The 13591-nt window shown below is 31.5% G+C and overlaps 3 protein-coding genes across 3 annotated transcripts; 2 read left to right on the forward strand and 1 right to left on the reverse strand.

Annotated features, from left to right (window-relative positions):
* Positions 1–2936: 2936 nt before the first annotated feature.
* LOC129904493 (increased DNA methylation 3-like) lies at positions 2937–4492 on the forward strand. The gene is made up of 2 exons (XM_055980061.1): positions 2937–3289; positions 3706–4492. The coding sequence occupies exons 1-2, from the start codon at positions 3148–3150 to the stop codon at positions 4008–4010; spliced, it is 447 nt and encodes a 148-aa protein (XP_055836036.1). The 5' UTR covers positions 2937–3147; the 3' UTR covers positions 4011–4492.
* Positions 4493–6204: 1712 nt separating this feature from the next.
* Positions 6205–8214, forward strand: LOC129904492 (probable inorganic phosphate transporter 1-9). Its single transcript, XM_055980060.1, has 2 exons — positions 6205–6891; positions 7162–8214. The coding sequence occupies exons 1-2, from the start codon at positions 6224–6226 to the stop codon at positions 8021–8023; spliced, it is 1530 nt and encodes a 509-aa protein (XP_055836035.1). The 5' UTR covers positions 6205–6223; the 3' UTR covers positions 8024–8214.
* A 733-nt stretch (positions 8215–8947) lies between these two features.
* Positions 8948–10868, reverse strand: LOC129902664 (cysteine protease XCP1-like). The gene is made up of 4 exons (XM_055978020.1): positions 10345–10868; positions 9856–10091; positions 9618–9758; positions 8948–9335 (listed from the first exon to the last, which is right to left on the reverse strand). Exons 1-4 carry the CDS (start codon positions 10820–10822, stop codon positions 9120–9122), a joined length of 1071 nt encoding a protein of 356 aa, XP_055833995.1. The 5' UTR covers positions 10823–10868; the 3' UTR covers positions 8948–9119.
* Between the last annotated feature and the right edge of the window lie 2723 nt (positions 10869–13591).

Here is a 13591-nt window from a genome sequence, read left to right on the forward strand (position 1 = left end):
CATTCTTATAACTCAGGCAATATGTAAAAGTAGGTGTTTGCCAACAGCAAGATTTACATCTCCTTTTGGAATTGTTAGTATTGTGTTGGAGTCTCAAGCATCTCCTAGATTGTATTAAATATTTGGTGATTGATGTCTTCAATAATTTATTCTGAGATAGCTAATGATGTCAGAGGCAGACGTTTGTCAACAATGATACAAGTTAGTCCTTTATAGAGAAAAGTATTACTCTTAACAACCATGTTCCTGTATTTAGTTTTGTAATGCTACCTCGTGATGTCTATTTGAGAGTGAAATATATAGGTAACTATTAGGTGGAGATGCTTCTGAATTTACTCTCTCAGTATTGGCCTTGCTAATATCCTTGCATAGTTCTATTTTCGACGTCTAGTAACCATGATATTATCATACAACAAACTGTTATCCTGGTATTATTCTTGTATGTGAGACTTGTCTGTCTAACACTTAGAAAACGGGATTGGTTGATGCCCGCTAAGTTGTTGCTCTCCGTCTCGACTGCGCCTGCTTTCTGATTTTACTACAGAACCGTATCCATTGGTGCAAACAGTTTCATAAATGAACTCTTGGTGACATCAAATGGTGGAAGAAATAATCCACTTACGATGATTTGAGAACCTAATTTTCTGAAGAAAAAATTGCTTCTTGATTTATTCTGAGGAGGCTGTTGGAAAAAAATAAATGAAAAGGAAACTGGCACTCCCAGTAAAATGAATAACATGAAAAGGTTGAAACTTGAAACTATAAGTCGTTAAGGTTCTTCTCTTTGTAAGTTGTTATCCCCTAATCTTCCATTTTTCTCGTAGCTCGAATTTTTCAAAATTAATATAGTATTCATAGACAACTGTTGGAACAAAAGGTTAAATCATTTTTTGATGATTATTAAGGAAAAAATAGACGTTTATTTTGGATGCTAAAAAAGATAGATACAAATCTCATATAAATTTCGTTCTAACTTGTCTATTAGTCTCCATCAATTTGTAGTCAACTACAATCTATTTCTTACCTCTCAGACTATCATCATTCGTATTGTTTTACCTTTACATTTCGCTTTGTAAGTTCAATAGCTATATCAATAAGACAGTAACTAATACCATGAATTAAGGGTCAGATGTTGGCGTTCCATCCTTTCTTCTTCAATAAATTCATTTTTTCTCAATTAAATGGACATAATAATTTTCAGAAATTGTCAACATGCTTCAAAAATAAAGAGTGTTCAGATTTTACTTGGTCAAGACAAGTTATTATGTGTAATTTGCATAATCAATACAAGTTTTGCACGAATTGCCCCTATTTTAGGGTGGTCTTACTTTTTTCCCCCTAATTCGAGGGTCCTTAATTTATGCTAATGTTTCTCATTTAATGAAAAAAATTGGATCAAAATATTCTTGACTATGACTTAATTTCGCAAGGAATAAATTTAGAGAATTTTTGCATTTCGGCATTTTCAATAAAAGTTTGGTAGAAAACTTCAGATATAACTTTATAGATTCTGAAACTGAATTTACACCGAGATAAATTTTGTCAGTAGTAAGTTAAGTTTTGTGGGTTATGAACTTATTAAGGCATATTTGAAACTGAACTTATTATTCTATCTACATATGTTTAGTATGAACTGAGTTATGAATTGTAAGGCATAATTTGTGGATTATAAACTGAATGTATGCCTGACATAACTTATTTTGCCTTGTAAATCATAACTTGTGTTATATTATGATACGATAATATAATTTTTTTATCTTGCAAATATGTTATTGTCTTTTTTTATGTCATATGTATTTTCGACCACTTTTTATTACTTAAAGTACTGAGAACAAAAATTAAAGATCACCCAAAAATAAGAAAATTCTTACGAACGACATATTCTCTCTGTTTCAATTGGCTTATATTGATTTGACACAAAAAAAAATTTAAAAAAGAAAAGGGTCAAAAATGCCCTTAAACTATGTAAAATGAATAAAAATGCCTTCCGTTTATAGTTTGGTCCAAAAATACTCTTGCCGTCAATACTTTGATTCAAAAATGTCCTTATTGTTATTTAATTGATCAAAAATGCGCTTTTGCCATATAAATATATTATATATTTTCTTTTTGAACACATTCTTTTCCTAATAATATTTTTTTATTAGTAAATGTTTATCCTACACCAGTTCGGAAAAAAATATAAAAACATATTTCCTATTTTATTATAATTATTTTTATCATTATCTAAATAAAAATTAATGATGGTCTTATATATATGACATATATTATTCGTTAAAAAGGTGTGATATTCTATTTTAATTGATAAAATGAGATTAAGAAGAAAAAAATATTTTCCTACATTTTTATTAGTAAAAGTGATTTTAAAAGAAACAAAACAAAAAAAAGGTTTTTTTAAAAAGTAATATTTTTATTAGGAACTCGATATGTTTAAAAGAAAAGAAATTATATATTTATTCGCATTTTGACCCATTTAGTAACAATAAGGGTATTTTTGGACCAAAAGATAATTTTGTTCATTTCAGATAGTTGGTGTGAAAAATTGAAATTAAATAATTGAAGTCAAATAAATTAAAACAATATAATATTTGGGTCAAATTGATTGAGTCCTCGAGCTCAGCCGTAGTAGCCATAATTCATATAACATATAAAATTTCACTTTCATTAGACTGAAGCTGGAGTAGAGCGGCGTTCAATTTTAGTGAGGCAAGTTTTATCTCTTTCGTTTTTTGTATGCAAATCATTCTATCGAACAGCTAATAGCTTTTTCCTTTTGGGATTTTAATGAGATATCTTGTTTTTCTTCAACGTGTGATGTTTTTAACTGATTAGGCAAGTTCATTTGAATCTCATGTTCATTCGGAAACCTTTTTACATAGAAAGTGATGTGATGCTAAAGACAGATCTTTGGCTGTCCTAATCATAATCAAATGAGTGATGGTGGGAAGGGTTAGTCTATGCTATTTCTTCCTTTGATCTTTATCTTCGAATTCAATCCTACAAATGCACTAATCCCCGAGGCTAAGTTGTGTGTCTAATTAAGCTATCTTGCTTGACACAAGTGTAAGCAGGAATTTAGAAATATCTGCAGAGCCACCTGAAGCTAAAGTCATTATCTTATAACCTGCAGGGGTGCAGCTGTAAAACATGAATTCAGATGAAAGTGCAAAGTCTGATGCCAAACCTGATGTCACTGTGACTGGAACTGCTAAAACATGTTTGATTGAGATAGGCAACAGTGAAAATGCATACCTTTTTCGTGTTGCGCTTCCTGGTGTAAGGCATAAATGTAACTACTTTTAAATGAATTTCTCTATAGGCTATTTTAATTGTTACTATTGTCTATTTTCTAGAGTGGGTATGGTTAATGGGTGCAACACTGATTATTTGATGCATACATATACTTAATAATCTCATCGTGAACCTGAAATTAGAGTTGAGCTTTAACATGTACACATGAGATCATAATATGATGAGTCATTCCTAGAAATTGGAATATAAGAATGTATTACAAGCACTTGCTATCAATCAATCAATTTAGCTACATGAGTAATTGGGGTTGGTTAGGTGAATCCCCTGCACCTTGCTATGCAGTGGTAAAATGATTGTAACATTAGGTTTTTGTAAAGTAGTATACTTAAATGCAGGTAAGCAAAACTTTTAAGGACTGGAATTTAACAATCAATTGATGTGTATTCTGTACAGGTACTATCAAATTTGACATACAGAGAGATGGGAGAGTACAGATAGAAGGTGTGATTACAGAGAGTGAGGCTTTGAAAAACTCTCTCGAGGGTTATGAGATGAAACTTCAGCAGCTTCCGTCCCCTGGGCCTTTTACCATATCGTTCAATTTGCCAGGACCTGTTGATCCTAGATTATGTTCCCCACAGTTTAGCACAGATGGCGTTTTGGAAGCCATTGTAATGAAATATCAGATACCTTTGGTTTCAGCTGAAGGTTTTCCTGAGAATTGGTACTATGGCTCTTTCATAGATCTTGAATTGTAGTTCGTCCACATTCCCCCAAGACACATGGGAATTTATTTGTTTCACAACTTTTGTAATGAATATAGCACAGCATCAGGAACAACTTCTCAACTTCTAGGTAGCCATACCTGTACAACAAGGGATTTTGCATTATATGTTTCATTGGAGATTTTGCCAATGTTTACTTGATTTTGAACCAAGTGTGTACTTTTGTGGAACAAAAACTTGGAGTGTTGACATCTTTTCCATCTTTATTATGGTCTATGTCTTCTATGTCTTATCATCAGCTTAATGTGAGTCCATTATTTGCCTGAGTATGGGAAAACCATGAAAAGGTATGTATGAGGCAAGATTTTTAAGACTTCAGCTATATGATATGTGTTGGTGAAATTACAAGATTACAAATTACAATTGAAAAATAAAATGAAGAAAATAAATTCACTTCTTGGCTGAGGCGCGGATATCTTGCTCTCTTTAAGGAGATTCAACCCAACTACTGCAAATATTTTCACCGGTCCAATAGTAGTCCTCTTGACTTGTCCCTCCAGGATACAATAGCCTTATCACAAAATGTAACTCAACAAACTTTGGACAAGAGTTGACTTTAAAACTCCACAAAAAAGAACACCTTCCTTCAACTAATAAGAACTCTCCTTTTTAACAAACTTAATGCACTCAATGTTTTCTTCCATTTCAAAACAAAGAAGACCTCTCTATTTATAAGAGAGGAAAGCTTTCAAAAGATGAAAAAAATAATGAAATGTCATCATTAATATTTAGTGCACAATTATCATTTAATGCACCACTTACTAGTGATAATTAGGTTAAAAAAATTTATCATTTAGTGCACCACTTACTAATGATAGTTATGTTAAAAGAAATTATCATTTAGTGCACCACTTACTGATAATTATGTTTAAAAAACATAATGGATTGAGTAATATATGCACTAATGCAAAATAGAATAAAGATGACATTAGATGCAATCAATGGACAATTGTTAAAATTGCAATTTAATAAAATGTTAAAATGCCAAACTAACAATATGAATCTAAGGCTGTTGATGTTTCGAGTGAGCTCTAGTTTACAGATGCTTTGTTTTATCATAACAAAGAGTTTTTATATGCTAATTAGAAAGCATCATCACATCCTGATAGTCATGTATTTGATCGACAACCTGCTGTTTTCACTGTGCAACCATGCTGTCAAATAGTAATAGTGAGAAGTACCTCATTCTTATTAATTCAGGCAATATGTAAAAGTAGTTGTTTGCCAACAGCAAGATTTACATCTCCTTTTGGAATTGTTAGTATTTAGTATTGGAAGTCTCAAGCATCTCCTAGATTGTATTAAATATTCGGTGACGTCTTCAATAATTTATTCTGAGATAGCTAATGATGTCAGAGGCATACTTTTATCAACAATGATACAAGATTAGTCCATTTTATTTACTATTAAAGCAACAAATGTCTTATCAAATGTGTTACATACATGGTGTCATATGAGTAATAGTCAAGGGCAGGATCCTCAGTTTTCTGCGTTTCCATATTTGTTGGAGACAACAATTGTTAGGTGTGAAGTAAGTACATCAATTATATATATACGAAGCATATACCCACCGGCCGGTACGAGTAAGTATTTATCACGTATGATATATACTTTGACCTTTCCACTCTAAATCAAGTCTTAATCATTGATGGAATTTTGTTTTTCTTTATTAACATGACAGATGATGTTGCTTGTACTAAATCAATTGAGATGTTTATAGGGTCATTTTCTCCCAGTAGCTGGTCAAGTCCGGGGGTGACGAAATTCATTCGCCGAAAATTATCGTTATTTATATATAATTAAAATTATTTTTTATCTATGTACAATAGATTGAACTCCCTTCTTCTTCGAATTTTGAACCTTTTACTGAAAATCCTGACTCCGTTGTTGGGTCAAATATGACGTAATATAGAGTTTGTTAATACGATGATATAATCAAGATTCACAATTATTCGCATCTTCAATAAGTATCATCAGCAAACCGCACATTTAATTTGTATAGTATATTTTTTTCTAGTTCAAAGTCTTCCCTTGTCTCCTTCCCCTTCCAATTTCCACGAAATTGCTTTCAATCATCTATTTTCTTATTAAACAATAAATTCAAAGTCCATCAATGTCTACATATATTTTAACTTAAACGAGAAAATCATTCTGTGTATATTGATTCCTCTTAAACCAAAGAAAAAATGGCACTCAAAGTCCTTACTGACCTTGACTCAGCAAGAACACAATACTACCATTTCAAAGCGATTATCATAGCCGGTATGGGCTTATTCACCGATGCGTACGACCTCTTTTGTATCCCTCCAATCATGAAACTCATCGGTCGAATCTACTACAGATCCCAGGTCCCTCAGGCCGTTACAACTGCTATGATTGTGACGGCACTTTTAGGAACCGTTATAGGTCAGCTAGTTTTTGGCCGATTGGGTGATCTAATCGGACGACGCAAAGTCTACGGCTTTGCTCTAATGATTATGGTGTTGAGCTCATTTGGATGTGGACACTCAATATGTACGTCTAGGACTTGTGTTTTGTTAAGTCTTGGATTTTTTAGGTTTTTATTGGGAATTGGGATTGGTGGGGATTACCCTTTATCAGCTACAATTATGTCTGAATTTGCTAATAGGAAAACTAGGGGTGCATTTATTGCTGGGGTTTTTTCAATGCAAGGATTTGGAATCCTTGCTAGTTCAACGGTCACAATGATTGTTTGTAAAATTTTTGATCGTGCTAATGGAGGAAGTGATGTGCCTCATGGTGCTGATTTGGCTTGGAGGATTATACTTATGATTGGTGCTATTCCTGCTGGACTCACTTATTATTGGCGCATGATGATGCCCGAGACCGCCAGGTATGTGACACACTTTCATTTTTAGTGATTTCCAGAAAGGATAGACAAATATCTAAATCTTGTTTCAGATTATAAGTTTCAAATGACTTTTCTACTTTCTTAAATTTTGCATCCAATCAGATAACGTTGCACAAATTAGGTAATTACCCTAGTAACATGTCAAATGTTGTCTATAAATACGTTATTATGTAAAAGTGGATTTCATCATAATATTATTAGTATTTATCTCACTCTTCCCTCCTCTTTGTGTTATATGATTTTTAACAATAGGTATACGGCTTTGGTCGAAAGAAATGTGCCTCAAGCAACCAAAGACATGGAAAAAGTACTCGATATTTCAGAGAATCAAATTGCTGAGGAATTTTCTACTTACTTACCAAATTCACGGCGCTCTAATTATTCTCTTTTCTCCAAAACTTTCATTCATAGTCATGGCCTTGATCTTTTTGCTTGTTCAATTTCATGGTTCCTTGTCGATATTGTTTTCTATAGCAGCAATCTCTTTCAATCCCAAATATACAAAAGATATTTAAGTAATAACCACAATGTGAATGCATTTCAAGAAGCTTTTGAAGTTGCAAGAATCCAGGCTATTATTGCAAGTTGTTCAACAATTCCTGGCTATTTTGCAACAATGTACTTCATTGACCGAATTGGGAGAGTCAAAATTCAAATAATTGGATTTTTCTTCATGGCAATTAGCTTATTGGCAATAGGAATTCCATATTACTCGTATTGGAATAATAACACCAATGTGGGGTTCATGTGTTTATATGGACTAACGTTCTTCTTCTCGAATTTCGGACCAAACACAACTACCTTTATCGTACCCGCAGAACTTTTTCCAGCTCGATTCAGAACAACATGTCATGGGATTGCTGGAGCAGTTGGAAAATTAGGCGCAATTATTGGGTCGATAGGATTTTTATGGGCTTCTCATAATAGAAAAGATGGATATAATGAAGCAATTGGAATGACAGCCTCTTTAATATTACTAGCTGGAGTTTGTGTAGTGGGAATGATCACTACATATTTTTTCACTCGTGAGACTATGGGAAAATCACTTGAGGAGAATGAAAATATTATTATCAATGAAGACCATCAAAATGAAATTGCTGGTGGTAGGGTTTAAATATTTTTATGTTTGTTAGAATGAAATTATAGTTTTCCCTTTTCTTGTGTATGAGTTTTCACATTTGTACATATTAGTGAATTGACTAAATTAGGTGAATGTACTTCATGACAACATATATGTGGTAGAGAATGAAGTTGATTTTGATACCAATTATATTGGTATATCTTTCATCACAATAGTTATATGACAAGTCAATCTTTTTATCGAAAGATTATGTCCTTACTTTTGAGATTTCATAATACCTCCATTGATTAAGATTTTTTTTAAAAAAAAAAGTATTGTAGCAAAAATTTATAGGGTCCATTCCATGATTTTCTTTCCATAATTGCCTAAATCTTTTAGTCAATAATTGCAAGGAGTTGTCAACAAAATTTGTAGAAATGAAAACTTTCGATGGAAAAGTAGCACCATTTTGTTAACAAATGGTGAACGGTGAAATGCAAATTTCACCTATAAAAGGAGCTCTTCGGCTCCTCATTTTAGACATCCAATTCAAAGACAGAGAGAAAAATATTTGAGCTGTGAAGTTTCCATAGAATATATAAGAAAATAGTCTGAGAAGAAAAATAGAGGGTGAGCGATATTTTTAGTAAGGTGGAGATCAAAAGAGTGTTATTCCTTTTGAGTGTGAGTTAGTCATTTTTGAGTATTGTACTTGGTATTACCCAATGTAAAATTTCTTATTACAGTGATATCAGTTGCTCTTCTTGACCTGTGATTTTTTCCTTATTTAAAAGAGTTTTCACGTAAAATTCTTAGTGTCATTATTTTTTCATTTTATTTCTACTATTTTTTACTATATATATTTTTTGTGTTAGTCCGTTTTTTCCAACAAAATTATCTTTCAGAAGCAAAAAAAAAGAAAAAAAGTTTTTTTTCCAGAGGCACTATAGGTTTGGGAACCTTGGACAAAAATACAAATTCTTGTTCTAATGAAAAAGAAAGTAATTCATTATGAAATTTATTACATCGTACGTAGAGTGCAGTTGCAGTACATTAAAACCTGTTAATAAAAGATTAACATAATGGTTGTTGAATCAGAAATAAAACATTGATTCAGAAAAATACATTTAGATATAGCCACTTTGATGTTTCACTTCTTTTTAAGTGGGAAAGATACCATTTTGTTAATACCACAAAGGCCTTCTGGCTTGCCTGTATTTCTCTTCATCCTAATGAAGCCCTTTTCTCCCCATTTGGGCCCCCAAGAATTCTTGACAATAATGTAATCTGCTCCTTTTGTGGATCCATATCCAACTACTGACACTCCATGATCCAGATCTGTTCCACAATGCCCATCAAACACACCCTGCATACCATTTTGTAATCATATTAATACTTTTTCTGTTCCATTTTATGCATGTGACGCTCTTCTTTAGCCCGTTCAAAAAAGACTGAAAGCTTTATATATTTGGAAACGTTTTAAGTTTATCTATAATGACATGTTCAATACATACCAAAGTATCTCTTTTTTCCTAAATTAAACTTTGTGTTGAGTCAAACATCATCATATATAAATGAAACGATCAATGCCGAATTTTGATTATTAGCACTAATTAAAGGACCATTAGGGGAGAATTAGGATGTTTACCCCACTGTAGAATTGGAAATCTCTTGTAGAAGCCTCAATGGCCACACTCAAAGGTTGGTTTGCAAGTGCTTTCAATAGACTTTGTTCATCATTGGCTGGCACATCATGGTAACCATCAATAGTGACAACCTCTGACTCATCCTAAAACATTTAAATATCCTCAATTAATACCAACAATGATAGTATTAAGGAAGTAATTAACATTCTACATATAGAAGTATAGGTAATTTCTATTTACTCTTTTTTCATCACAAGTGCCTTCTTCCATAAGGTAAGGATAATCATCCTCTTTGTGAAGACCACCATTTGAGACAATGAATTGAAATGCATAATCCATTAGGCCACCATTGCAACCATTGTTGTAAGTTGTGTCACAGTCTATCAACTCTTGTTCAGACAAGGATGTCAAATTCCCTGTCTTTATTTGGTTTATTCCTTCTACTGCTGCCACAGTTGAAAACGCCCAACAACTACCTGCATACAGTGGTGTACGCAGAATTAAAATATAGGATTGGTGCCAACAGTTCATCAAGGAAGAAAGGACTCACTAAGTCGGGATCACTAACTAATACTAATCTAATATAATAGTATTTTACGTGAGTGACATCAATTTATTGTACCATGTAGATTATCATATCAAAGTAACATATAAAGACATGTAATCGTTTATAATAAGTATAATTTGGTAACAACCAAGAAAATATAGTGACCAAAATAGGGAACTTACCACATTGACCCTGGTTCTTGACAGGGGTGACAGCACCTTTTTTCCTCCAATCAACAGACTTAGGCAAATCCACAAAATCTCTATAGGCAAATTCTTCTTGAGATAATTGTTCTTTTTTGTTAAGCAAATCTTGATCAACTTTGAGTCCCAAATACATCTTCTTGAACTCATCATGACTTAAATCAGAAAACTCATTTAGACCAAGCCAATAGTTGGTAACAATTTTATTCCTTTCATCAATATGCTTCAAATTTTCCTTGAAAATCTCAAACCTATGCAATTTTTCTTCAATGCTCTTATAAATCTTTCCATGTTTATCCATCCATTTATCGAAGAGATTTATGAGCTTATCGATGCAAGTCAATTCATCAGAGGAGTATCCCACGATAGAATGATCGCGAGCCAATGAGGTGCAGGCCAGGAGGGAAATTGATAATAAAACAAGAAGTGACAATTTGGAAAAAGAAAAAAGAGCCATGTTTTTGAATTAGTAGTAGAAGGAATGAATATTGTTTGTGTTTAGAATGAATGAGAAATAGAGAGGAAGAGTTGGGTTTATATAAGGATATGTAAGTTTGCTTTGAAGCAAAGTCTGTTTATTTTATTAAATTGAATACATACTAGCATATGTAGTAGGAAATTCAGTGCACGCTGAGACTTAAAGCATGGTGCTTATTGGTTTTGGATTGAAATGAAAGTTTGTTTTCCTTTCAAGATTCAAAATTCTGACGATACATGTGATGTTTTTGTTATACTATTTTTTACATTGCAATTGCTGAATGCTATTACTGATTAATTATGACTTTTATATGGGCTTGAGCCCAATCAACATTATCATTGCAAAATGGATGCTTGGTTCTAGTTGATTCACCGGCCAACATTGAAAAATGGCTTCCCATGTCTTAACCGACTATGCGGATTGGTCGTAATTACACTAATCCCTTCCTTTCATTCATGTTTCTAACTCTCGAGTTGATGAATACGCTCATCTTATAGTCAAGTGGCTTTTAGCTCATTTCTGATTCGGAAACATCAACATTTGGATGGAAATCGACCGTCAACATTTTAAATTTTGTCCTCATTTTTTATGAAAATTGATCATTTTTAGTTTAAGCTGAGCAACAAAGAAAAAATGGTAAAGAGATCCGGCAAGCAGAGTCAAAACTGATGAAGGACTAGAATGACTTCATCCTATAATCCAATCTACGTACCTGTCATGTGGATCAATCACTTATAAATTATATCAAATCGCCATGGTTTAAGGCTACATTAAACCAAAAAAAAAAAAAAAGTATGTGGCACATGAAAGTAATGACAAATATGAAATATGTATGATTTTATATTTTTCTTAACTTAGCTGACTTGATGGATTAAAGACGAATCAAATTGGATCAGTCAGCAAATTCTCTATCACCATTTGCATAAAATATTGACATAAATTGTCAAAAATATATCTGAACTATTTTATTTTTTTCAGTTTCTATCTAAATTAATGGGAGTGTGAGTTTCATACCTTAACTATCACTTATTAGTTCGAAAAAATGCACCACTCTCTTTTATTCCACTCTCATTATGGTGTGTGTATTACACTCTCTATTTCATTTTAAAAAAAATTATCACATCACACTCCACATGAATAAAACATTCCACCTTAATAAAAATTCAATAAATTATTAGAATTAGTTAAAATTAAAGATTTAAATATTACGATCTCTCGCCCAAAAAAATTATAAAATAAAATATAAAATTTTTCTTATCTCACTCCATCACTTTCTCTCACCATACCCCCACCCCCACGCCACCCAATTTTTTTTGTTTTATTTTTATTTATTAGTTTTTTTAAAAAACTTTTTTAAAATTTTTTTTACTTCAACTCCGCACCCCTTCCCTTCCCCTTCAACTAATAATTTAGATATTTTTATTTTTACTTTTTTAAGAAAAATTCTACACCGCCCCACCCAATCCTCTGCTTTCAATTTTTTTCTCGTTTTGTGTTATATATACATATAATTTTAGAAAATTATTTTTTACTTGCCGCAAGAATTTTGTTAAAATAAAATTTTTATTTATGTTATATTCAGTATGCAAGAAACAAAAATATTTCTCTAAAAATATATGTACATATCTAACAATAAACGTGAAAAATATAAATATATATATATATATATATATATATATATATATAATTAAGAGAGGAGGGTTAGATGAGGTGGGTATAATTTATTTTTTAAAAAAATAAAAATAATAACATGTTTTAGGAAGGAGCGGTGGAGGGAGGTGAAGTATGAAAATTTTTAAAATATTTTGTAAAAAAAAATTTAAAAATTTTAAAACTAAAAGAACGGGGATTGTGAGGGAAGAGGTGGTGGAATGAGCGAGCAAAATATTATAAATTTATTTTTAAAAAAATATTTTCTTTTAATAAAAAAATAATTTGTTTTTTTAGGATAGAAAAGCTTTGGTCTTTAACTTTTAACTAATATTAATTGTTTATTTATTTTTTGTCAAGGTGGATTATGTTATCCACGTAGAATGCCATGTGACAAAAAAAATTCAAATAATAGAGAGAATGTATTACACACACTACTGAAATGTGTTTATCAAACTAATAAGTGACAATTTAGGTATGAAACTCACGCGTCCAATAATTTAGATATAAAACTCAAAAAAAAGAAGATATTTTAGATGTGTTTGGATACTTATCTCTAAAATATATATATAGAAATCAGAAGAAGTGACTGATTGGGTCCGATATATATAGTCATTCATAAATCTAATTAATGACATCATCAAAAGACATTCAACAGCTTATTCCATCACTCCATTTCATTTTAATTTGTTTGATACGGAACATTATTTTTTTTAATCTGTTTCAAAGAAAATAACATTGGTCAATATTTTTCTAATACAGTAAAATCTCTATAAATGTATATGGTTGAGATCGAAAAAAAATATTCATTTATCGAGATTATTAATTTATCGATAAATGCATAAAATATTTATTTATCGATAAATAAATATTTATTATTTTAGAGAGTATTTCGCAGTGCCATAAGAAAGAAAGAAAAATATTTGAATTAAGAATTTCTAAAGTTTAAATCTAGAAAACTAAAAAGTGTGGCCTTTGCATATTTATTATTTAACTCTAGAAAATATAAACGAATTTTGTCAAGTTTAATATTTCTAATTGTATTCATATATATAGATATGAAAAGAGATTTTATGTTAACTATAAAAGGAAAAAAAG

The sequence above is a fragment of the Solanum dulcamara genome, chromosome 9 (assembly GCF_947179165.1).
Source record: "Solanum dulcamara chromosome 9, daSolDulc1.2, whole genome shotgun sequence".
Taxonomy (NCBI): Eukaryota; Viridiplantae; Streptophyta; class Magnoliopsida; order Solanales; family Solanaceae; genus Solanum; species Solanum dulcamara.